Source organism: Cyprinus carpio, chromosome B15 (genome assembly GCF_018340385.1).
Source record: "Cyprinus carpio isolate SPL01 chromosome B15, ASM1834038v1, whole genome shotgun sequence".
Taxonomy (NCBI): Eukaryota; Metazoa; Chordata; class Actinopteri; order Cypriniformes; family Cyprinidae; genus Cyprinus; species Cyprinus carpio.
The window spans coordinates 5,972,261-6,000,075 of NC_056611.1; the positions used below are offsets into that span (position 1 = coordinate 5,972,261).

A 27,815-nucleotide genomic window follows, 5' to 3' on the forward strand; every position below is an offset into this window, starting at 1 on the left:
CACACTGACAGATATTTGTAGAGGTGCGGGCTGGGCAACCCCCAACACATTCTTTAGATTCTATAGCCTTCGTGTGGACCCAGTATCCTCTTGTGTGCTCACCTCAAATGGGTAGAAGGAATGAGAGGCCCTGGCTTCGGGTCAGCATGCTAAGATTGTTCCAGAGAGTCAATATCGTAGACCCTGTCAAGCTCCTCCGTCCCCTCAGCAGACAGACGTGGCAGAGCGTCTGGTGCTCGATGAATCCTTGAGAACCGGTAGAGGGCTGGGCTCCATATGTAGAGACCTAAGTGGATCCCATATGTGTAAAATCCCCGGTATAGCCTCAGAGCCTGTGTTTCCCCCGGCACACAGCAAAAAATCCAGAGTGAAATTAACTCTGCTGGGAGTACATGTGAGACCACACTCAAAAGTGAATCACTGAGTTAAATTTACATTGTTGATTATTGCAGCTGAATGATTCTTCAGCATAGGATTACCAGCATTTTAAATACAATCTGTGGAATTTCTTAAAAGTTGTTTGTTCAAAAATCTTTCAAAAGCATTTTTCATTTAGACATGCAAACATCAAGAATAAACCTGCAAACCTCAATGACGGTGACAATCAAAAAAGCATGTTGCAGTGCATTCTGGGTGCCACCTATCAAAATTCATCCATGGCTTTCATGATGCACTGCGGCATGAATAAATTATTACCTGAATTGTCTTAGTAATTTCCTTTATTCTTACTATTCTATTTTTATTTTCAATGCTACTTTTAGTAGTTTGTTTTCTAATGTTTAGACCTAATGTTTTAGGCTTTAAATAAGTTCAGTGATTCAGGTCAAATATCTATTATGTAAAAACATAATTAATATCGCATGATCATGTTTTTATTTTTGCTCGTCTCTCTATTACAACTGAGTTATAACAGCCAAACCAAATCTAACTTTAAAAACGTAAGAGTCAAGAGCGCAACTAAAGCAAACACTGACCACTATAATGGTGACATAAAAATATGTGATTTTTGTCTTTGTTGATTCTGCTTGTTAACATCAGGTCTCGTCAATAATGGTCAATCATCACACAGTTAATCACTTAATTATCTCATTAACGTTAACTCCGCTTCAGTGTTAATTTAACACTCCTATTTTAACACTTTCACACTCTTGAGTGTGTTCTCACATGTACTCCCAGCAGAGTTAATTTCACTCTGGATTTTTTGCTGTGCAGATTTACTGCTATTTTCTAAGAGGGCTACAATCACCTCTAATGCACCTAAACGGTTTTTCGTATGTGTAAGTGCTTCCGAAATCCAGTCTTATCCAGTCTTACTAAGTGGGAATTTTCCAACATGAAAATTTAGTCAGTCATAGCACAATATAAAATCTCATTATGAATTATAGAAACTGCATTGTTTTATATGTCAGGTCTGCTCTTATACAGGTCCTTCTCAAAAAATTAGCATATTGTGAAAAAGTTCATTATTTTCCATAATGTAATGATAAAAGTTTAACTTTCATATTTTTTAGATTCATTGCACACCAACTGAAATATTTCAGGTCTTTTATTGTTTTAATACTGATGATTTTGGCATACAGCTCATGAAAACCCAAAATTCCTATCTCAAAAAATTTGCATATTTCATCCGACCAATAAAAGAAAAGTGTTTTTAATACAAAAAAAGTCAACCTTCAAATAATTATGTTCAGTTATGCACTCAATACTTGGTCGGGAATCCTTTTGCAGAAAGGCGTGGCATGGAGGCAATCAGCCTGTGGCACTGCTGAGGTGTTATGGAGGCCCAGGATGCTTCGATAGCGGCCTTAAGCTCATCCAGAGTGTTGGGTCTTGCGTCTCTCAACTTTCTCTTCACAATATCCCACAGATTCTCTATGGGGTTCAGGTCAGGAGAGTTGGCAGGCCAATTGAGCACAGTAATACCATGGTCAGTAAACCATTTACCAGTGGTTTTGGCACTGTGAGCAGGTGCCAGGTCGTGCTGGCTCTGGATGTTTCTACTCCAGATTCAGTCCACTGCTTCCGCAGGTCCCCCAAGGTCTGGAATCGGTCCTTTTCCACAATCTTCCTCAGGGTCCGGTCACCTCTTCTCGTTGTGCAGCATTTTTTGCCACACTTTTTCCTTCCAACAGACTTCCCACTGAGGTGCCTTGATACAGCACTCTGGGAACAGCCTATTCATTCAGAAATTTCTTTCTGTGTCTTACCCTCTCGCTTGAGGGTGTCAATGATGGCCTTCTGGACAGCAGTCAGGTCGGCAGTCTTACCCATGATTGCAGTTTTGAGTAATGAACCAGGCTGGGAGTTTTTAAAAGCCTCAGGAATCTTTTGCAGGTGTTTAGAGTTAATTAGTTGATTCAGATGATTAGGTTAATAGCTCATTTAGAGAACCTTTTCGTGATATGCTAATTTTTTGAGATAGGAATTTTGGGTTTTCATGAGCTGTACGCCAAAATCATCAGTTTTAAAACAATAAAAGACCTGAAATATTTCAGTTGGTGTGCAATGAATCTAAAATACATGAAAGTTTAATTTTTATCATTACATTATGGAAAATAATGAACTTTTTCACAATATGCTAATTTTTTTGAGAAGGACCTGTACAATAGACAGTGTAGCAAATTATCTCAAAAGGCAAATGTAAATAAATAATTACAATTAATTATAATTCATTACAATTATTTATATCAAATGCCAGTAGTGACTGTAGCAGTATTTAATTGCCATGAACTAATCGGTTCATCCAACTAACATTCAGTGTAATTTCAAATCAACTCTAAGAATGGTATTTTCATAGCCACAGAAAATAACTTTCTTACAGTATTAATGCATTATAGCATGTAGTTAGATCAGAATCGTAAAAAGGGACATTATTCACAAGCAGTGAAAGAATCAAAAACTCATGTAATTTGTGCACTAAAGTTTTATTAACTAAACACTAACACATAACTAGTCTAAACAAACAAGCATACAGTCACTTATACATGGGGGAAGGGCAAGTGAGACTGGATGAATGAAACCATTAGAGCAGTGGTTCTCAAACCTCTCCATGAAGTACCCCCAGCACTGCACATTTTGCATGTCTCCCTATATCGGACACACCCACTTCAGGTTTTGCAGTCTCCATAATGAGCTGATGAGTTGAATCAGGTGTGTTAGCTGAGGGAAACATACAAAATGTGCAGGGCTGGGGTACTTGAGGACAGGTTTGAGAACCTCTGCATTAGAGAAGCAGGGGATGAAACTATGAAAAGACGACAGTTAACCTTTGAGTTAACCCTCTGGAGTCTAAGGGTATTTTTGGGGCCTGGAGAAGTTTTGTCATGCCCTGACATTTGTGCTTTTTTCAGTTTCTTATAAATATCTAAATGGCTAAAGTCTAATCTCACTGTAATCAGCACACACTGGGCTATAATAATATGTGAGCAGCATGTATGTACATAATTGTGTTTTTGAGAAAAAAAATGTTATGCGTGGTTAGTGAAAAACTAAAAATGTTAAATCACTTGAATAAGGCAATAAAACACATATAGAAAATTGGTTCCCAGGAATTTGGAGAACTGGAGCTTGTAGCCTAGAATTTTTTTTTTTCTAAATGATGTGAAAATCATCTTGTTTACTCACTTACAGAAAACAATATATTGATTTAAATTTTCTAAGACACTTTTTGTTGGTAAAAGTCATATGCGAGTAGGCGTCAACTATCATGAATTCACACCTGAGAAGACAAAGGCCTGCATAATGAGCTGCATAATGAGCCATTCAGTCACCTGTGTCACTGAGAGGGATGAGTTACAAGAAAGAATGTGAGGACAAAATAACTGTATATAATTTTATGTTTGTAGTTTATTTAGAATATATTTAATTATCCCACAACATAATTTAATATTCACTTGTGAGTGCAGTTAAACAGTTTATTAGGAACAATCAAAGCTGACTTTCAAACTGAATTTTTTGCATCATTACTCCATCACACAATCCTTCAGAAATCCTTTTAACAATCTTATTTTCTACTAAAAAAACATTTATTGTTATCATTATCATTATTATTATTATTATTATAATTATTATTATTAATGTTGAAAAGAGCTGAGAATATTTTTTTTAGGTTTTTTAGGGGGGATAAATTGAAAGAACAGCAATGATTGTTACATTTGTTACAGTTACATTTATTGTTACATTTATATTATGTACATCAAGCTTTTGAATGGTATAGTAGTGTATATTGTTATTGAAACTTCATATATTTCACTTGATTATACATTTAGTCAGGAATTATAGTTTGGAAAAAGTCTTTGGAAAAAGTCTAACTAATAAAATGTTTACACGTTATGTGAAAACTAGTACAAGTATATAAATAAATAAAAAGAGACTTACTCATGTTTATGATCTCTGCTGAATAAAGTGCTTCATTTTTTTTTTCTGAGGAAATCCAAATCTCAAATCCTCAACCACATCACATCTTTTTGGGGTGAATTATGTCTTATTCCTCTCATCGCGAAGCAAACAGTAAAATAAAAAAACTTGAAGAACAGTCTCGCTGCGTTGTCTTCTGTTGTGTGGGCGTATTCAAAAGCCGCGCGCTTCAGTGAAACATTTGAATCTCAAAAGCGCGTTCAGCGCGGGGGCGTGGTCGCATTAGAAGATAATGAAGGAAGACGTGAAAAACGGACATCGGGTTGTTTTCATATGGATTACTTTATCACAGAATATTTGTTTTCAGCAGCACTCGTTTAGTTTAAAAGTAGACATGTCAGGCTTTCTATAGATATCTCTCTCATGTCTCTTCGTTGAGTATTCACTGAGTTACAGTTCATTTTAATGACGCATTTGTAACTGAAGATCAGCGCAGACAAAGGCTGCAGACAGCACTCCTTGTTTGTTATCTATATTTTATCAGTGCACAAAGTTTTGTTGTTATTATGTCTGTATACAAAAAAAAAGTAGACCCTTTACAGATTCGATTGATGTATTGCTCTTCTCTGTACGAACAAAACTGAAAGTGTAATTTAAGTTCTTTTCGGGGTTATCAGGAGAAAATACCCCAAAACGCGTATACGCGTTAATCGACTCCAGAGGGTTAAGCCATCAGTGCCATTTTACAAAGGGGTCTATAGCTTATACTAAACCTCTGTTCCGTTTAGTTAAATGTATGATAATTATATTGCCTTGGTCATTGACCGAGCGTCTGGATGCAGTCTTGAATAAAAATAAAATAAAAAAAGCCTTGATGGTTTGGTGGTGTTGGAATTGCAACACGTTTTGCACGTTCTGCCGGGTTTGAAGGGTGATGAACTCTAAAGATGTTATTTTGACTCTGGATCTTTGGGGAATGGAAAGACAAGGCCGCATCCTGGCACAAACTTAGGGGTCCAAAAGACTTCTAGCTCAGCATCCTCATCTTCTCAGAATCTAACAGAACCGCAGACTGGAAGGCAGTCACTGATGTCAGCAGGGTTAAATTGGGATTTGATATGTGGAGGGGGGGCTCTGGCTTTTGAGGGGTGCACATGTGTATGCAAAGCCTACAAAATCAATTACTGTAACAAACATATTGTAACAATTATATTAATTGACAAACTGTAAAATATAACAAGTTGAGAGAGCCCTCTCGTGAACACTAAAATGCTGGTCAAAATCATTCTAGATGCTGGCAGTGTGCAAAGCTACATCTGTCTGCAGGATTTTTCAAATCAAATTTAAGACTTTAAGACCTGCGAAAATGTAAAAAAAAATAAAATAATAATAATACCATACGAGCAGAGTAGAGCAAGGTCTGTGGTAACATTAAACTGTAAAATGACTGTAAAAACATGATTTACAGTTTTTCTTCAATTTCTTAAACACATTTGTCCATTTAGACATCACATTTTCAAAACTGTTAACACAGGCTACTGAAGCTCAATAGCCAAAGGGACTAATTTTGACTCCAAAAAACTCCACTCAAAAAACAAAACAGACCTGCAAAAAAACTTACACCTTGTCAAATTAATTTATTCTTTCAGTCAATCATTACATAGTGGACAACAAAATACAAAACAAAGCTATCAATATGAAATTACACTGTTCAAAATTACAAATGTTCAACGGACCTACTCAGAACTTCACATTGGAGGTTTTCCCTTGCAGTGTTGCAATGCACCAATGGAAATACCTCCTTGCATGGCAAATCCATCAACAGCCCTCTCTTTTTAGCTGAAACCAGTCTTTCATTTAGTGCATCAAGAAATGTGATGAGGCATTCTGTATTCAACTGATAATTTGTATGTGGCAAAGGACACCATCATTGGAGATGGCAGCACACATGGTGATATTGGCGCCCTTCTGACCTGGCACTGCAATGGTGGCACTCTGCCCAATAAATGTTCCTATGGAGTCTCCTCACTTTCCACATAAGTTTATTTGTGCTGCGACCCTTCAGCTTCAAGTACATTATTCTTTCTCTCTTTAAAAAAAACAAAAAAAAAAAACAGCAAATTCATAGAGCAAATTATTCCAGTTGCATGTAACTGTATGGTATAACAATGTATTACAAGAACAAATCTGAACAAATCATATCAAAGTTTACATTATGACAAACACATAAATGGGACTGAGGAAACATCTGCATTACTGTAGACACAGTTTGTTCTGCCAACAAGCCAATAAAGTAAAGCTGAAACACACATTGGTATACAATAACTTTGTGACTTACCCATTGTCATTTTGAAAAATACCTGGCAATAGATGCCACATTTCTCTGACTCAGAATGGGTTGGACCATTCTGGCAAACTATGTTTGATGACATGGTCAATAATTCTTGCCTGAAGTTCATCTGAAACTGTATTTTCTCCTTTTACAGTAATGCAAATACTCCACCATGTATGCAAGCTTCTCTTTCTCTGGCCCTCTGCCATGGTCTTTTACGCTACTTCCATGACATTGGCCTCTTTGATCCATACTTAGAAATAGCAGGACAGAGGTGGCATCTTTTGTAGAGGGATGAGGACTGATTGCTGATTGATGAGTTGTGCAAACGAGTTTCAAACAACTTCAAAACAGAATCATAACCATCCAAAAACTACCCATAAACTAAAAAAAGATGTTTTCCTTTTGTTCAACACGGTGTATCCAATAGAGTTTGGGGTCCTTCAATGAGATCTGTGGTGACTTTTTTGACAAAGGGTGTGAAAAATGTGTGAAAAAAAAAAAATAAAAAAAGTGTTAAGGCATTTGCAAGAGAAGACTTCTGCTGTGCTAAGAATGTGATGATGAAAATAATAATAATAATAATAATAATAATAATAATAATATTACATTTTATTTGAAAGCTTTTTTTCTGAGTACTCAAAGACACTTTACATAGAAAAAAAAATCCAAAACAACAATAACAACATCAAATAGAAATAAAATAAAAATAAAATAAATGCACTAAAATAATAAAAAAAAAACACACTGGACTAAGCTAAACATTAAAAGCAAATTTAAAAAGGTGAGTTTTTGTCAGCGATTTGAATGTTGAAAGGTCAGTGCAGTCACGGATTTGTTATGGGAGAGAGTTCCAGAGGGAGGGGGCAGCAACAGAGAAGGCTCTGTCACCCCAGGTTCGGTGCTTGGTCCTGGGAGGTAGAGTCAGTAGGTTGGCATCAGATGAGTGGAGGCTATGAGATGGGTTTTGGCAGTGGAGCAGGTCACTGAGATAGGAAGGGGCCTGGTTATGGAGGGCTTTGTGAGTTGAATTCGTTGTGGGACCGGGAGCCTATGGAGGTTCCTGAGGAGAGGGGTGATGTGATTATAGGTGCGGGTGCGCAGACGAGCAGCAGAGTTCTGGATGTATTGGAGTTTATTTAAGGTTTTGGATGATATACCGTACAGGATGCTATTGCAGTAGTCGATTTTGGAGGGGATGAAGGCGTGGATGAGGGTTTCTGAAGCAGAGAAAGAGAGTGATGGATGGAGTCGGGCGGTGTTTTTGAGGTGAAAGAAGGCAGTTCTGGTGATTTGTTTTATGTGGTGTTCAAAGGAGAGGTTATTGTCAAAGACGACTCCGAGGTTGCGACTGTGAAGGGATGGAGACAGGATGAATGTGTTGACAGTGAGGGAGAAACTGTGAATGGTTTTAGTAATGGGTTTGGGATCGATGATGATCATCTTTGTTTTTTCACAGTTGAGTTGAAGGAAATTGGTGTGCATCCAGGATTTAATGTCAGTGAGGCAGTTGGTGATAGTGGAGTGGGTGGCAGATTTGATGGATTTAGTGGAGATGTAGAGCTGAACATCATCGGCATAGCAGTGAAAGTTGAGACCATGGTGGCGAATGATATTGCCAAGGGGAAGCAGGTATAGTATGAAGAGGAGAGGACCAAGCACCGAACCCGTGGGACACCTTGGAGCAGCGGAGGAGGTACAATTGTTGATATGGATGAATTGTTGTCTGTCAGTGAGATAAGATTGGAGCCAGGAGAGGGCAGTGCCGGTGATTCTAGGCGGGAGAGAAGAATGGTGTGGTTGATAGTGTCAAAAGCTGCAGTTAGATCAAGAAGGATGAGGATGGTGAGGTGACCAGCGTCTGCAGAGAGGAGGATGTCGTTAGTGACTTTGAGGAGTGCTGTTTCAGTGCTGTGTTGTGATCGGAAACCAGATTGAAATGGTTCAAAAAGGTCATTTGAGCAGAGGTGAGTTTTAAGTTGTTTGGCGACAGTGCGTTCCAGTATCTTAGACAGAAAGGGGAGATTGGAGATGGGCCGAAAGTTTGACATGATGTCGGGGTTGAGTCTGGGTTTTTTAAGGATGGGGGTGACAGCAGCCAGTTTGAGTGAAGGGGGGATTGAGCCAGAGCTGAGAGAGGATCCTTGATGAGGTTGGATGGAATGGGGTCCAGGACACATGTAGATGTTTTCATTCCTGTTACAATTTTGGACAGTTCCCCAGCCGACACAGGGGAGAACTGAGAGGTAAAGGAACAAATGATGGAGTGAGAGGGCAGATAGTGGTGACAGAAGAAGAGGACAGGTTGTTGTAAATGGTGTCAATTTTGATCTGAAAACATGAAAGAAAAGAGTTACATTTATCAGTTGTGAATGAGTTGGTGGTGTTGTCACTGGGTTTGAGAAGTTTATTTACTGTGGAGAAGAGAGCCTTGGGGTTGGTGGAACCAGAGTGTATGAGGTGCGAGTAGTAAGTGGACCGGGTACCCACCTAGAAAATTTTCATGTGCTGGGAATGTTTTCAGTGGCAAGTTTTATTTTAGTTCCTAGAATGTTCTGCTAAAAGGTAGGATAACATTCTCTAAAAACATTCTAAACATGTCTATTGATAACATTGTTAGAACATTATCCTCTAACATTCAAGTAAAGCTTCCCATTACACTAGATGTGGACTTACATTGCTCAGAAGTCAAATGTTGGTTGAAAGTGAAAACACAACCTTTGTTTGATGTCAAACTCCAGCGTAAATAACTCCAAAAACAGTATTACCAACTTCATTTATTATAAACAAGACTGAATTTATTTCTGTCATAAATGTAAAAAAGTTCTTATTGAGATTAACAGAGGTGTTGATGGTTTATTGAAAATAATAGTTTAGTTTGATGTCACCATTATGGTGATCAGTACTTAGGCAGTATGAGTCTTTTCAATGTTACTTTTTGTATAACTGCTGTAACTATATTTGTTGTGGCAAAAAACAATGAGAGAAAAATGTCATCAGGTGACTTTTTTTTACTTGCTGGTGTTAAAAGTTTCCTCATGTAATGATCTGATCAGCTGGTTTTATCTGAAGTCTAATCTATGCTATTAGTTCAATATTAGTGGGTATAGCAAATGTGTTGCAACGCATAAAATCCTGCAGATTTATATCATACGTATTTTTGTCTCTCTTTTTGAATTACACTGTTCATGAACCACAGAATGCTTGGACACACAGAGACCTCAAGAATTATTGTATGAATCTCAACAATGGTGACATGCTTCATGTTGCAATGCATTCTGGCTGCCATGGATGAGTTTTCCATGATGTACCCAGAATACACTTCAGCATGAAGCATGCCACCATTGTTCAGGTTCATACACTGAATCTTGATGATTGTGTGACAGAGTTTTTTTTTTTTTTCTTTTCTTCTCTTCTATTCTCTAATCCTTGAAATTATCTGCTTTAAATTCAGCTGTATCTCAGGCTGTGGACCCATTGAGTCACTTGAATAAATGATATGCAATTAACACCATACATTAGATTGGGTGAAACCAGGTAATCAGAACACATATGTGGTGATGTCTTAATCATCAGCAAGCAACCAGCATCATCTAACCACATGTTCTCTTGCTGTTTGATATCAAACCAAATTATTACTTTTAAACAGACATCAACATCAACATCTAAACCTCTGCTTAAATCTTTATTAGAATGTTAGAGGATAATGTTCTAATAATGTTATTAATAAACATTTTTAGAATGTTTTTAGAGAATGTAAAAACATTGTTAGAACAATGCATGGTAATGTTCTTAGAACATTTTTAGAACAAAAAATTTCTAGCTGGGATAGTGTTAAGAGCTTCCTTATACTGCTGAAGATGATCTGTATAGGCTTGTAGATGAACAGTTAAACCAGTTTTCCTAAGGAGTCTTTCAAGCTAACGCTTACGGGATTTCATTTTGTGCAGATCAGGAGTGTACCAGGGAGCAGAGTGAGTGAATGAGACAGTTTTATTTTTGGTGGGAGCCAGATGATCGAGACAGGAGAAGAGTGTTTCATTGTAGTAGTTGATGAGATCAGAGGGGTTGTCAGTCAGCGGTGGTGGGAAGAGGATAATTTGCTGACAAGAGAGGCTTAAAGGGCAGGAGTGGAGATGGATTTAAGATTTCTGAAAGAGATTGTGCGTTTGTTCTTGGTCGAAATAGGGAGAGCAATATTCATGGTGATTGCCAAATGGTCAGAGATGTTGAGGTTAAAGCTGGAGAGGTGAGGTATGGTGAGACCAGTAGAACAGACCAGATCAAGGATGTGACCGCGGCTGTGGGTAGGAAAGTTGACATGTTGGGTGAAGTTGAAGCATTGTAGCAGTTCCAGGAATTCAGTGGAAGATTTGCAGTTAGTGTGGATGTGAATGTTGAAATCTCCCAGAAGTAGAACAGAAGGTGAGATGGCAGATAACTGAGTTAAAAAGTCAGAAAAGTCAGAAAGAAAGGAAGGATTTGGTTTGGGAGGGCGGTAGATTATGGCAGTGACCAGAGGAGTGGGACCAGAGAGTTTGAAAGTAATATGTTCAAAGGACTGAGCAGCAGGGATGGAGAAAGTGGATGTTTTAATATCCTTTCTGTACACTGCGGCAACACCACCTCCCCGCCCCTCAGGTCGAGGTTTGTCCATGTAAGTATATCCTGTGGGTGTGGTTTCATTGAGTGAGAAATAGTCCAGAGGTTTGTGCCAAGTTTCAGTGATACAGAGGAAATCCAGATTATTGTCAGTTATGAGTTCATTTAAAATGATACCAAGTGGAGATATGGAGATCAAGTGGATCCCAGTTTCATTAAGCGTGTCTTAGCAAATGAGAAAAACTGTAATTACAGTTGAGATACTGTTTTTTACAAAAACAAAATATATCTAAAATTATAAACCTCACATTTCAGTCTTTAATCCATTTTTTAAAGAAAAGACATGAGTCAGAAGTATAAATTATTATATTAATTTAAAACAGGATTATATGGGCGGATGGGGGAAACAGCAGACAGTTTTATTGAAAATCCAGTTTGATTCTCTGCCAGTAGGAGGCGCTTTTGGAACATCAAAAATATAGCGGTTTCCCCGGTGTGCTCATGAACGTTACTTTATCAAATAAATTTGAAATGCAATAGAAACTTTTCTGAAGACACTCGGTTCCTTTCAGCGATAGGCTACATATAAAAACACCTGCGTCGCATCATTGCTTGAATTAGTAAGAATGAGTAAAGTGTTTAAAACTATAGCCTATAGGCTAATGTTAAAAATGTACGAGGAAAGTCCTCTGATGAGTTACCAGAGTAAGCCTATGTGCCGGGGCTCAACCCTGGATGGCCCCAGCCCAGTTTAACCCCAAAATGTGAGGCCTTTTATGTTGTGTCGAGGTCACACTTTCGGAGGCAAAGTTTAAGACTGTTTGTCTTCGAGCATGGTATTTTGCATATGTATGGAATTACATTTGCTTCAATAAAAATGAACGTTACTTTATAAAACTGAACATAACTTTTTCAGAAACTATCAAAAATATGCCATTACAAAAGAAGAAAAACACAATGAAAACAAAAAAAATGAACTCAGTCGCACAAATTTAACAGGCTCTTCAAATGTGCTTCATTCTTTGTTAATGTTTTTCAAAGATTTGTTTTCGCTAATCGTGGATTCTGAATGCATTGCCACAGATTTCGCTTACGCTTCGCAGCTTTTCGTTTGGTGTTTTGACACAAACTTCTTGTGGGGGCGGGCTTAACAGTGATCTACTCTGATTGGATAGTGAGCTTTTGATGGGCAGGTGCTCTCTGACCAGGAAGTACAGACGTCACTCGGTGGCGCGCATATTGGAAAGCTCTCGCGGTGATTAATTCTGGTCTCTACCGCAAAAATTCTTTTTCACAGACAAAGTGAAAGAAATTTATTTAAAGCTCATACACAGGTTCTACCCTGTAAAGAAGTTTATACAAAGATTTAAATTTAAAATTTTACAAGCTCTTTTTGTTCTTATTTTGGTCATGTCACTACACTCAGAAACTTTGGGATGATATTGGTGTGTTTGTCAAGTAAGATTTTGCCAGGCTTCTCAGTACATATGAAAAACATTATGCTTGGGTATTATGACTCTGACCCCACAAACGAAAATATCAGTTTTTTGTTATTAATTTAATTTTTTTCCTAAACAAATTTCACATTCACAAATGCAAATTCTCCAACTGTAAACCTGTCTTCTCTGTTTTCCTAAAAGAAATGGAAAACTATTTGATGTAATCTCAGTATCTACTAATAAGAAAGCTATAAGGACTGTTTGCTTCAAACCATTCGAGTTAAAAACAACAACAACAAAAACTACTGTTTAGATGGTGTTAGTGCAATGAACTTATTTCATTTGAGTCCACTAAAAATAAATACTTCTTAATATAAAATTGCAAACATTGAAAGTGTAATCAAACAAAGCACGACTTTTACTCAAATCTTTGTAGAATGTCATTAACTAGCAATAGTACACATTTATGTACTAAAATGCTTAGTAAATAGATTGTCACTGAATCAGCAACTCCACATTTACTGTTTTTATATAAAGCAGCAAAAGATCAGTGTTTGTGGATAATCATTGAGTGAAGCACAGGCTCTACTCTCCAGCACAATGGTGAACCACAAAACTACATTAAACTAACAGATCTCTCTTGTGCAAAAACACATCAATACAGTTGAGTTCTGTATTTACTGTCATTATCAGTGTATGACTTTGCATAACATTTTTTTCTATAAACATTTACTAATATTTTAGTGAAATTAATTTGTTTTGCTTGGTAAACCTGACTGTTACGTTTTACAGTATATTGCTGTTTTTCCCTTGAATTAACAGTAATCTACTGGCAGCTCTGGTTGCCAGCATGTTACTGTTTTTCTACAGTTCATTGCCGTAAATTTAATTACAGTTTATTGCTGTTAAATTACATTTCATGCTGTTTCGCGTCATCTTATATCTTTAACCCTTTAAACCCCACACCAAAATCCTCAGTTTTAAATGAACACTTATAATGTGTGCACACTACAGAGTGTTAGAGTAACACTGAATCAGTGAAGTTAATGAGATAATTCTGTGACTAATTGATGATTGAGCATTAGTGATGAACACCTGCTATTAACAAACGGATTCAGTGAATGAAAGAGAAACACAAGAAATACAATTTTCAAACACAGCCTTAGATGAAATCAACTGAAATGAAAGACATTAAATCTCTCAAGATCTGATTAAACAACTGCTAAAACAGCTTCACCAGCCTCAATTATTACCAGAGTGACTTTATTCCTGTGAAACATCTACAGAAGATCTTACTGAGAGTTACAGAGGTTTAGATGTTGTTCTTCTTTTTTTTCACTACCATGATTGAGATCAGTGTTCACTTTAGTTGGGCTCTTGAACCTTGACTTTTTAATGTTAACTTTTTGCTGCTGTAACAATGTGTTTTTGAAACATGTTTGCTATGGCAAAAAATAATTAAAGCAAAAAACAAAAAATCTGGCTTTGTAGATTGATAAGAGCATTGTTCTTTTGCTTCAGATTCACTGATTGTATCTGGTTTTTCAAGCACTGCCAAGCAATCAGTTATGAAAGACTGTAAAAACACAACACTCATTTGAAAACAATTAAAAGCTTTATTGTAGTTTAGGCTGACATGTCAATAATCAGCGTATTAATCTCAACAATGGTGACAATCTAAAAAATATATAAACAGATCAGTTCTGAACATCACAAAACATGCTACTAAAGCTCAACACAAAAGCAAAAATTATAGGTATTGATCATAAGATTTGTTTTTTTTTTGGCACTTGTAGTTTAATTTTGAAGCCTCTCTTTTACATTTTTTGTTTTGTTGGGTTTAGTAAATGCATGCATTTTGATTTTATTTGCTGCAGAAAAAAAAAAAAAAAAAAAAAAAAAGAATGACCCGTCCCAGAGTAGCTTTATAGAATGTACGGTTTATGAAAAAAGGAAGACAGAGACAGAATTACTGAAGTAAAGTCTTTATTTGCAACAGGACATTACTGCAAGATAACAAAAGCAATATTGGTGCAATTTATTATGTGAAAATACAAAATATACAAACAGAAAAAGCCATAGAAGAGTAAAAGAATAAAAGAAAAAAAATCTTCTATTCTGTCCAGTCTTTTGCATTTGGCCACATTCACATCACACCTGATATCTTCTCTGGCAAAGCATCTTGGAATGAATCGTTTTGCATGCCTTATCCACCCCTGGCAGTATTCAGATGTGATGTCTTGGGATGCATCATCCATTGCATCCAGGAGGAACATTTGGTCCTGTGGATGATGGTCAAAAACCTCTCATCTCCTGGGTGAGAGGCACTCCTCAATTGGGTTGAGGAAAGGGGAGTAAGGGGGAAGGAAAAGGGAGTAGAGCCCGACCGATAAGCATCTAATAAGATTATTTCTAATTAATTCTAATGTGTTAAATTTAATTAATAATATTGGATGTAAAATTTTAAACAATTTTATTGAGTAAATAAAGTGAATCATTTTTTACAGTGTGGGTCTTTTGGGGGCCGATACTGATAATAGGGAGTAAAAAATAAAAAATCACTGATTATAATGGGTTCTACTCTACAAGCTGCTTGGCGAGACAAATACACAAAATAATGTTCTTTTTAGCAGCATCATATGACCCCTTTAAATCTTATTACAATTAATTTATCTTCACTGGCTGTTGTGATGGTGTGTTTATTAAACAAAATGACATCAGGTGATGATAGTCAATTATTGATGTTTAAACATCATAATGAAATGACTGATTCACTAATATCATTTGAATGTAATGATTGTGTTGTGCCAATAATACATTTGCTGTATAAAACTGCAGAGTAATATCGCAGAATATTTTGTCACCATTGTTGAGATTCATATGCTGATTGCTGATATCCGTGTTTGTCTTTGCAAAGATGTCGCTAAGACTTGTTTTTGGCCCGGGTCTGGCAAACTGGAGTGCTCTGCCCAAGTGTTGTTATTGTACACTATATGTAGGTTGGATCTGGACTGACAATATGTCTGTGTTTTCACTTGGCGTTAACATACCATCTGCATGATCTGTTCAAGCAGATTGAATTGTTAGTTAATCAGAATGAGGTGTGTTTACACTTGGTAACATCAACTGATTTTTCTGTCTGGATACTTCATTAGATCTGTGTTTCTGATGCAGTATTTGAGTAAGTTTGCAGAAAATCAAAAAGAAGTGTAGGAGTCTCATTAACGCTTTCACACAGGTGTTCTCTGTCTTTTTTTCTGACCGTTTGTGAGAGAGGGGTGGTGTTTCGCGTGACGTCCACCTGCGAATGCAGACTTGACAGCTGGATTGCGTTTACATTACACTGAGATCCGATCAAAATGCATCCTCTTTGCAGCCTACCTCTGGATTCGGATAGCAGTCTGACCAGAAGTGCATTTACACTTGTCTTTTCAGTGTGTATGTGGATAACATCCGGAAACAGGTCACATATTAATGCCAAGTGTAAATGCAGCCAGAGTTGCTATCTGGGATTTAATCACATATATTGGTAAGTGATTTCCCACCTGTCACTTTTCTACCACTGGCACCAGCCTTTTGTGCAGGTCTTATAAAAACAGGAGAAAGCGGTCGGTGTTGTGGGGGCCAATCTCACATTTATGCAGAAGTGCAATTTTCCACACAAGATCAACTCAAAGAGGTCTTCTTTTACTGTATACCATGTGGTCATACGACTAAAATAACCTGTGTGTGTTTCCTACACTGTAAAAAAAAAAAAAAAAAAAAAAAAAAAAAAGTAAAGTAAAAAAAAAAAACAGTGAAATGCTTGACAGCACAGGGTGTCAAATGTTTAGCATTAATGGAAATAATGGTTAAAGAACTTTTTTTTTTTTTTAATGGTCAATCATTAGTTTACATTTAACATTTAGTGATTTACATTTAGTCATTTTGCAGACACTTTTATCCAAAGCGATTTACAATTGGGGGATACATAAAGCGATTATTCTTAAACAGGCAAACAGACACAGGAAGTCCTTGTAATACCAAGTTTTAGACATTGTTCAAATAAATATAAGCTAGAAAGAGAAGGAATAAATAAAGAGAAAGACAATTTTTTTATGATGAAGTCAAGTAGCTTCGAAAGAGATGAGTTTTTAGCTGTCGCTTGAAAATTATCAGAGATTCCACGTTTCAGATAGAAGTGGGAAGATCATTCCTCCAGTCAGGAATGGTGAACGAGAATGTTCTGGAAAGTGATTTTGTGCCTCTCAGTGATGGTACCATGAGGCGTCGCTCACTAGCGGATCTCAGACTTCTGGAGGGGATGTAGATTTGTAGTAGTGAGTGGAAGTAGGCGGGTGCTAAGCCTGTGGCTGTTCTATATGTAAGCGTCAATGTCTTGAACGATATGCTGTATTACAGGTATTGTCTTGACTATCATTGTGAAACATTCTCTGTGAAGCTTAAACTTTTTGTAGTTAACCATCAGCTAAAACAGCACGCATGCAAAAACTACCACTGTATCAGCAACTCTACAGTTACTGCATTTAAATAAAGCAATAGCAAAACTAACTACAGCATACAACAATGTTTCGCTTTGTCTTCTCCTGGACTGAAGCACACCACTCTACTCTTCAGTACAACGGTGACCCACAAACAACACAGCCACACCAAAACCCTTTAAATCCCAAAAGAGCATTGAACCAGAGGTGGGACTTTCAATTCACAAGCAAGTCTTCAAGTCATATCCAAAGTCCTCAAAGGGTTAAAGTTAATGAGATAATTAGGTGACTAATTAAATGATGATTGTGCATTAGTTATGAACACCTGCTGTTATTGAGAATTACAGAAGATCAGATGTTGCTGTTTTATTGGTTAAAATGATGCTACCATCATGGAGATCATTGTTTGCTTTAGTTGGACTCTTGACCCTTGACTCCTGTTATAGGTTTTCTCTATAATGATGCATGTAGTGTTGTAAAACAGCGAGATCGGTGCTCAACAGTTAAGAGATATTAGTTATCCTTATTTGATGAGTGATAGTCATCAAGAGCTGGCCTAGTTGCAATCAAAATAGCTTTTTTTCATTTGTATGTTTAGGTTTTGCATAATCAACCCTGTGAAGCTACAGCATGCAAACAAAGTGTTGCTCTAATAGTTACAGTGAATGAATTTTAAATCTATGTAATGGATATACAAATTTGAAGTCCAGTGCTATTTGGGGACACACAGACATCAAGAACCAACATATGAATTAATAATTATTATCACCACTGTTGAAGATCATATGATAAGAGTTCACGTCTAAAAGCCAGAGATAAAGCAATTCTCTTTATTTTTTCTTCAGTATCGAAGCAATACTGTGTTTTTTGTTTATTGGGTTCAGTAGTGATTGAACGTCAATCAATAAACTAAAGAAAATGTTTGCTGTAAAACAACACTGGGATTGCGTAAAAAAATTGCTTTGAATTGGTAAAAGGGTCATGAGACTACCTAAAGCAAACCTTGAACACAATTATGGTGGCACTGTGTGTGTGTGTGTGTGTGTGTGTGTGTGTGTCTGAGTTTACTGCATTTAAATAAAGCAATATACAGCATAACAACAATGTTTCTTTGTCTTCTCCTGGACTGAAGCACACACTCTACTCTTCAGTACAACGGTGACCCACAAAACAGACAACCAAAACCCTTTAAATCCCAAAAGAGCATTGAACCAGAGGTGGGACTTTCAATTCACAAGCAAGTCTTCAAGTCATATCCAAAGTCCTCAAAGGGTTAAAGTTTGCTGTAAAACAACACTGGGATTTGCGTAAAAAAAATTGCTTTGAATTGGTAAAAGGGTCATGAGACTACACTAAAGGACTACCTAAAACTAGCAAACCTTGAACACAATTATGGTGGCATTGTGTGTGTGTGTGGTGTGTGTGTGTGCGTGTGTGTGTGTGTGTGTGTGTGTGTGGTCTGAGTTGGTGGCTTTTTTTTTTTTTTTCAGTTGATTTCATCCAAAGCTGTGGCTAAATTCAGATGTAGTTCTTGTGTAGTATATGTAGATGTAGTACTCTTTTCTTCAATGATGTTGTTTGTTAACAGAAGGTGTTCATTAGTAATGCATTACTAATCATAATTTAATTAGACACTTAGTTATCTCATTAACTTTAACTTTTTGAGGACTTGGGATATGACTTGAAGACTTGCTTGTGACTTGAAAGTCCCATCTCTGAATAATGGTAAAAACAGTAGTTTGTTTCTAAAGAAACTGGAAGTCAATGTTTATCACTGTGATATTTACAAAGCAAATCAAGTTAAACCAAGTGTCTTTTTCCTCATTGTAGACAGTGTAAGTGGGCCTACTGAACACATCTATGATGAGATTGAACTGAAATCTGCAACAAAACAGAAGAAAAAGAAAGAGAAGAAAGGTAAACTAAAAAAAAAAAAGTCTCTGCTCTTATGATTTATAGACAGTAGCAAACATCATCAGAATATTTTCCTACACATTAGTTTGTGGTTGTTATTTTAATATTTCTAAAACCAAAATGCGTTCTTGTCTTAGGACAACTTTGATTAACTTTTTTGATCCACTTCAAATGTTGACTACTGTATATATATATATATATATATATATATATATATATATATATATATATAATATATATATATATATATATATATATATATATAATATTTAATTAAAATAGGCCAAAGAATAACACTGTACCTTAGCTGTAGAGATTTTACAAATATATTAATATTTCATATCACTTTTGGACATGCAGCTAATGATATTAACTGTTGTCATCTTTTAGAGAATGAAACTGAGAGTTCTGACTGCTTTTACTCTAAAGTCACACTGCAAACAGATCATGGTGAGTCAATCTAAAAACATTACAATTCACAAGAAAACTGCATCTACAAGCCTCAATCAAGAATCAAAGAATAACATGAAATACTGTATATAAAAATGCAAACATATGTGTTTTTAATTAATTAATACCCTGATAGTAAGCAACCATTGAATTGCATTTAATCAAAATCAGTTTTGCACCCGCAATTAATGTTGAAAAAATTGTGAAATTTCAACAAACCACCATTATTGTGATCAGTGCTTGCTCTAGTTGGGCTCTTGACTCTTTCTACGTCAGTATTAGATTTTTATTGTCATTTGTAGTAATGTATTAAAATATGTCTGTTGAAGCATTGAATACTAAGATTCATTAGGATCAGATGTTGCTGATTATAATTATTGTAAGGTTATTTAAATAATTGCTCACAAATGTGTTGTGTGGTATGGTCTTTTAGATGATTAGGAAGTTGGTCCACAACATTTGATAAATAAAAAATTTGATGAATAGAGTGGAGAGCAGAAACACTCACATACTGGCAAAAAAGGCAGTAATTTATTCAAGTAAAGAGCAAGAAACCCATCAACAGCGTGTGCAAGCTATTTACAATGCTGAAATGGGAGAAAAGAGAAAAAAAAGAAAAAAAGAAAAAATAGAGTGGTGCCTAAATCAAATAAATAAACAAAACCAAGCAATACTACACTAAAAACCCAAACCCACTAACCTTCCTAACTAAATAAAAATGTGAAACAGAAACACAAGTGCTTCAGCGTATGCAATGCCCTAAATAACCTACAGTACCTAAAACAAAAGGTACACAAAGGGCGCTCACTCACTGACTAGTGTGTCTAACACAGTCTCACTACATGCAAGAGATGTAACCTATGATTAAGCCTACCTACCCTCATCTCCCAATTGGAGAACTGGAAACTCGGTATGCTCGCTATAAAAGCGGCACACAATTGTAAGAACATCATAGACCTACTTTGCAATCTACACCTTGCAATCTACACCTTGCACAGAAGTTAGACACAAATCAACCTATATGTATAATAAAAACACACACTTAAGCACAAGTCAAAACAAGTCAGCACACACAATGTTGCCTGAGAGCTCATGCAGGTCATACGCTCTTGCAGCTAAAAGGTTGTTGCACATCATAGAAGCCCGTACTGACCTGCCCTTGCCTCTCACAGCTGATTCGTCACGGAATATTACTAGAAATTTGATGAAAACAAAAAAAAAGGTCAAAACAAGAGCAACAAACATAACGTTTTTTTTTTTTTTTTTATGTGTGATACGACAGTGTGAGATTAAAGCAGTGGTTTAACTATCACACATTGAAATTAACAGAAAATAGTAATACAAAAAAGAGACTGACTTACAACTGACTTCAGCCACAGCCTTAGATGAAATAAACTAAAATAAAATACATTGGGCCTCATTCATGAAATATAAGCAGAACAAATCTTTGTGTAAAGCTGTTCTGACGTAAATTCACAGATTCATGAAAGTGTTTTCCAAATGTTAGTTGGTACACAAAAAATGTACACCTGCTCCCAGCCCTGCATAAATGGTGTGTAAAACATCCAAATGTTTTGCACATTGATGGCACTACATTTTAATAAAACTATTTTACATGTATCACACAGCATTTTAATAAATCATACAGTAATTATATGCAGTATGTTGTGTTTTTGTTTTTTACTATTATTATGAACACCAGTAGGCTAATATAATCTGAAAACTTAACACTTTAGTCTAATCAAATAACTAATCAAATGGTCTTCTATAAAATGGCCAGAATCAGGCATAACAGTAAACATTTCCTATGGCTGATATAGCGCTTTTGCTAGATTTGGCAGACAGAGCGTTGCATAAAAGACATATTCTTAGAGACTGATGACTGGTTGATTAGTCATTTCAGACTACCCAGACCACTTCTTTTGTATTTACACAAAATACATAAGTAAAAACTCAAAAAATAAAAACATAAAATAAAACATAATTCCTGCACACTTGCAGGTGCTGTCCGTGCTTGGTTTTTTGGCAACAGGAACATTCCAATGGGAGATTGCAGACAGGTCAGGGATATCTCAGTCATCCATGAGTCGCATCACCCCAGATGTTCTTGATGGCCTAATACGGCTACTGCCTCAATATATAAAATTCCCCTTTAACGTAGTCCACCATTTGGACGTGAAGCAGAGATTCTTTGGTAATTGCAAACCTGCCAAACGTCACTGCAATGACTGCACACACATTTGCATGAAGGCACCATCCGATTATGCATTTGCATTTCTGAATAGGAAAAACTATCATTCCATCAATGTGCAACTAATTTGTGTTGCTAAATGTGCACTACTTAATGTAGTGGCCCGCTGGCCAGGTGGAACACATGATAGTTTCATCCTTTGCAGCAGCTCAGTTGGCAGACGTTTGGACAGTGGTGCAGTTGAAGATGGATGGCTAATTGCTACGTAAACCCTGCTTTTTAAAATAACCGCTGGCCTGTTTTAATTTTTTCCCTCCCCCTTACACTTAGGTGCCAGTGGTTATCCCCTGACACCATGGCAAATGACCCCTTTGATAAATCCCCCAAAGCCGGCAGGAGCTGGCACACAATGAAGCACATGCAAAAACTTGGTCAGTTATTGAATGCACAAACGGGATCTTAAAGGGATGCTGGTGGTGTTTGGACACATAAGGTGGTACACTATTATACAGACTAGAAAAAAGTTAGCAAAATAATACTGGCCTGCTACACTCTACACAACATTGCTATGGAACATGGTCTGCCAGACCCAGAGGATATACTTAGAACTGAGCGTGGTGTGGTCAGAAACATGTTCATACCTGTGGCTGCAAAGCGACAGGAACTAATTCAACATTTCTAAAAGTGTATGCATGTGATTTAAAACAAGCACACAAAACAGTTTAAGTAAACTTTATTTTTTGTGTTTAATTGTGTCACATATTTCTCATATGCTAACATTTATTGTCAATACAGCTTCACAAGTTTTGTTTTGCTTATTCAGCACTTCTTTACTTAAAACCATCTGTGCAGAGCCAACACTGCAGGATGGTGCAGAATATACTACCGGTCCAGGTGCCGTAGGATGAACGGGTCTGGTTGCAATTTAATAATTGTAATCTGGCAGTTTATAATAAAGTTTATAATAAAACTTATAATAAAGTTCATCTGGCATTGATGACATTTATTAGTAGGTTACATTACGTTGTGTATGAATTCAGGTGCACTTGTGTCATTATGGCAGCATGTTTCCACCATGGACTGAAAAATAAAGGTAATTTGCAGCTTTTTATCTTACCATTCATACTGACTTTTATTTTTTTTCTGCATCTATTTTTATTTTTACTCAGATTTTTTCTCAGAATTGTGAGATACAAAGTGTGAGTTATAAATTGTATAATTGTGAGATAAAAAAGTTGCTATTTATTTCTTTATTTATTATTTCTTTATTTAGTGATGGAAATGAGCTTCCATAGGAAACACCCCACAAGGTGGGAGTATTGTATTATAGCAAGAGATCCATGATGATGATGATATTCTGCTGTGTTCAGTGATGAGCGCCAATGTATTCTTTTAGGCAGCGGCTATTTGGAATAAGTGTAAATAACATATTTTCTTAGCGATAGATGCTATTTACACTAAGTGCAAATAGCAATAAATGCTATTTACACTAATTGTAAATAGCAATGGATTCTATTTACACTATGGGAAAATAGCAGTATTTTTTAATGATATGGTATTTACACTAAGTGCAAATAGCTATAGATTTGATTTACACTGTTAAAATAGCAAGATTTTCTGTTATTTATACTACTTATTTCAAATAGTGGCAATTATCTGCACCTCAGTATTGTAGTACAATATAAAACAGTAAAAATATATATATAATTTGAATTCAACTTTTTAGATGGATGCCACCTTATTAGGACAGTAAAGCCCTCCCTACACCTACCCTAACCCTACCCAATATTTATTTTCAACTTTTTAATTATTTCCTTAATTTTTATTGAAAATAAATGCCTTTCCAATATGATATGAGATTTGAAAAGGGAGAAAAAATGTTTGGCAAAAGGTGGATGCGAACTCTTGTCCATTGTGTCAAAAAGCACGCACTTTAACTGCTACTCCACTGCAACTGATGCTGATTTAGCGTCGTTTTTCAGTATTGACTATCCCAATCACATGTTGGTGGGGAGATAGTGTAAATAGACTCTGACAACAAGGCAGGCTATTTGCACTTAGTGTAAACAGACACTCTGATTCTTTTAACATTATATCAAATGTTGCAGCGGCTGACATGAGGCTTATACATGTGTTCACTTGTAAATAAAGGCTATCAAAATTGAATCCACAGCACATGTCTCAACATTCCAATATAAAACAGGACAAAAGCCTATTAAAGTCCTCTCTATATAGCCTACCACTTTTACACATGCTCCAGCTACATTTTTATTTCCATACTTTTGAATTACTTCTGTATAAAACAGTTTATAATCACCCAAATTACCGCCAGGTGGTGTAAAGGCACGGGCACGCAAACTGACTGTAAATAGAGATGAACGAAGTAAAACAACAATAACATTATAAATTAAAGCTGCAAGCAGCGATGAACGGGCCCTCGCACCCGGGCTCACCACCACCGGGTGGCTTTTGTAAAACAGCGAACGGCGAGAAATATGCTTTTAATGTGGTAAATATAAGAGGAATATGTCAAAGTCATTTATATGTGCCAATCTTCCTGCTGCCAGCTGGTGGCGCTATGACTATAACTGGATTTCGTCATGTAGATTTCTTCAGTCCATCACTTTTATCAAGCATATGAAATTTAGTGCAGATTGAACATGGAATGTTTGAGTTAGTATAAAGCATGTTGTGTCCTATTGCCAACAGGTGGCGCTATGATTATAACTGAACATTGGCCTTTAGATATCTTCAGGCCATGAATCTTATCAAATATTTGAAGTTTGGTGCAGATTGTACATTGCATGTTTAAGTTAGTTTTTTGCCATTTTCTGTTGTCAGCAGGTGGCGCTATGATAATAGTGGAATAATGACCTTCAGATGTGTTCAGGCCAAGACTCTTTTCGAACATGTGAAGTTTGGGGAAGATCGGACATCTTATGCCTGAGTTACAACAACTTCTATTCCCACGGCGAGACATCGAACTTTGTCACGGCGCCATGACCACACCCTTTAATGAAACCTCAAGATGTTCACAATTTAACATCACAAAGGCCTTTAGATTAGACTGACCAAAAAAATTATAAAATGTCATAAAATTTCTAGGAGTAGTTTGTTACGGCGTAAAACATGACACATCCTGTTGCCAGCAGGTGGCGCTATAGCGATATCTGAATATTGGCATGTAGATATATTCAGGTCAGGAGTATTCTCAAACATGTGAAGTTTGAGGCAGATTGGACATTGTATGTCTGAGTTATAGCAACTTCCTTTCTCATGGCGAAACATCGAAATTTGTAAGGCCGCCACAGACACGCCCTTAAACGAAACCTCAAGATCTTCGCAATTTAACATCACAAAGGCCTTTAGATTACACTGACATAGTTTGGTGTTGATCTGAATTAATCTCTAGGAGGAGTTCGTTAAAGTACAACCCCTGAATATGGCAAAAACGACACAAATTTTGCAGAGAAAAATCAAAATAACTGACTTCCTGTTGAGATTCGAATTTCGTACCAAGAGTCTTTTTTGGTAGGTATTGGTGTGTTACATGTGTGTACCGATTTTTGTACATAACAATAACTTTTATTCCCATGGCGAGACATCGAACTTTGTGACGGCGCCATGGACACGCCCTTTAACAAAAACCCAAGATCTTCACAATTTAACATCGCACAGGCCTTATAGAATAGAGTGACTGAAAAAAAAACATTTATGTCATAAAATTTCTCGGGGGTAGTTTGTTACAGTGTAAAATATGTCACTTCCTGTTGCCAGTAGGTGGCGCTATGACTATAACTGAATATGGGCATATCAATCTGTTCAGGTCAGGAGTCTTATCAAACATGTGAAGTTTGTGGCAGATTGGACATTGAGTTATAGCAACTTAATTTTTCATGGCGAATCATCGAAATTCGTCAGGCCGCCACGGACACGCCCTGCAACGAAAACTCAAGATCTTCGCAATTTAACATCGCAAAGGCCTTTAGATTAGGCATACCAAATTTGGTGTTGATCTGAATAAAATCTCTAGGAGGAGTTCGTTAAAATACACGGCATGCAAATGACAAAAATCACCCGTTCCATTTCAATCTTATAAACTCTTTGAAATTTTAAAGTCAGTTTAATAGTATTGAGATTCAAGTTAAAGTTTAAAATAAAAAAACCTGAAGGTCTACGAAATGTCAGTCAATAAAGCATTTTTTTTTAAACAATGGCGCTTAAAGTTTTGAACTAAACATTATTTCAACCATATAGCCTGTGAATGAATAAAAATGCATATTATTTCAATGAAAGAACACTTAGAGTGTAGGTTGCTTCTGGTGTTTGGATTGATACTTCAACATTATGAGGTCCAAGTTTAAGAATAGCTTACACTAGGTTTTTGTTTGTTTGTTTTTTTGTTTGTTTTTTCAATGTATTTTTTTCTCTCTCTATTTAACAGCAATAACTTACAATGAAATACTTCTTCCTTCGGGTAGACTGAAAGTTTTCCTGCCTTGCTATATGTTGGGCTCAGGATCAGTAAGTTGCATTTGCCTCAAACTGATTTTGTAAAATCAAAATGCTGACGGTGAACCTGGGTGCAGTTCATGCGAGTCGCGCTCGCTGTGAAGCAGGAGCAGCTGGCAGAGGATTCCGCTTGGTCTTAAAGCCTTCCTCAACTGCCTACGTTCACAAACAACAATTATTTTTTTTGCAAAAAAAAAAAAAAAAGATTAATTATCAATTGAGAATTTGTTATTATTATGGTCTAGTGAAAATAATAACATGGGCTTCGAGAAAATAAAAGTGCAGGGCTGCTGTAAGTGCAGGCAGCATATTCCAACCAAGTAGTATGACAACATAAGGCCCTCATGGCCAAAAAACAGACAGGTCTAGCGGGAATCCTCTTGGGTCTGCCGATTAGCCAATCCGGGCCTGATATATGTGTGTGTGTGTGTGTGTGTGTGTGTGTGTGTGTGTTATACATATATAACACACACACGCGCCCACACACACACACGTACATGTATACATATATATGTATACATGTATGTGTATGTGTGTGTATATATATATATATATATATATATATATATATATATATGTGTATACATGTACATGTGTGTGTGTGTGTGCATATATATATATATATATATATATATATATATATATATTAGTGGTGGGCATAGATTAATTTTTTTAATCTAGATCAATCTCACTGTAATCTTGGAATTAATCTAGATTAATCTAGATTAAAATGGCTCATTTGAATTCTGCCGAAGGCATTCAAATTATGTTCAATAAGATGTACTTGTTAGTACTGATAAAGCTGTGCTGCACTCAAACAGTAGTTTGACGACGACTCTTCCCCTGCGCTACATTGCTTGGCCCGGCATCTTCCGCATTAGCTAAGAGATGCTTTGCGTTTAGGTGGTACTTGAGACTGGAAGAACTCCTACAGTAAACTAATTCCGCATTGCACAAGTTGCAAACAACCTTACGCCTGTTTCACACATACTCCGTCTGCAGTGCGTATGCGTTGCATTTTTTTTTTTTACGCACCCATGTTAACGGATTCCAGCATTCACACGGTTGTGGTCTGTCCGTGCGTTCCAGGAGTGGTGCGTCTGCAGCAATGCAGCGATCGTTTACGTACCGAGTCTATTTTTGCTGTGCTGCATGCACTGAATTAAAATCACGGCGCATTGTTCGCGGTAAAAATTAACATGGATTGACACGGAAATGCAGTAATTTCACAATAAATGTATACTAATTAAAGCCTACTGTTTTTCACACGCAACACATGGGTTTTGGCTAGGTTTAAAACAAGAAAAAGAGCACCTTTAGATAAACGAGGCAACATGATATAGGCCTACGCACTTTTATGGAAGCAGAAAAACAGTTCATTAAGAACCGTGCAATTGCTTGTAATAAAGATTTAAATGCAAAAGGCACACAGCAAAAAATCCAGAGTGAAATCAACTCTGCTGGGAGTACATGTGAGACCACACTCAAGAGTGTGAAAGTGTTAAAATAGGAGTGTTAAATTAACACTGAAGCGGAGT

At 36.6% G+C, this 27,815-nt stretch overlaps 1 protein-coding gene across 1 annotated transcript in view; it reads left to right on the forward strand.

Annotated features, from left to right (window-relative positions):
- LOC122139857 overlaps window positions 1-27,815 on the forward strand; it is a 59,465-nt gene that overhangs the window by 11,824 nt on the left and 19,826 nt on the right. The window contains exons 3-4 of the mRNA XM_042740028.1: window positions 19,041-19,127; window positions 19,515-19,574. Coding sequence (XP_042595962.1) covers window positions 19,041-19,127; window positions 19,515-19,574 — 147 coding nt within the window. The remainder of the gene's footprint in view (window positions 1-19,040; window positions 19,128-19,514; window positions 19,575-27,815) is intronic.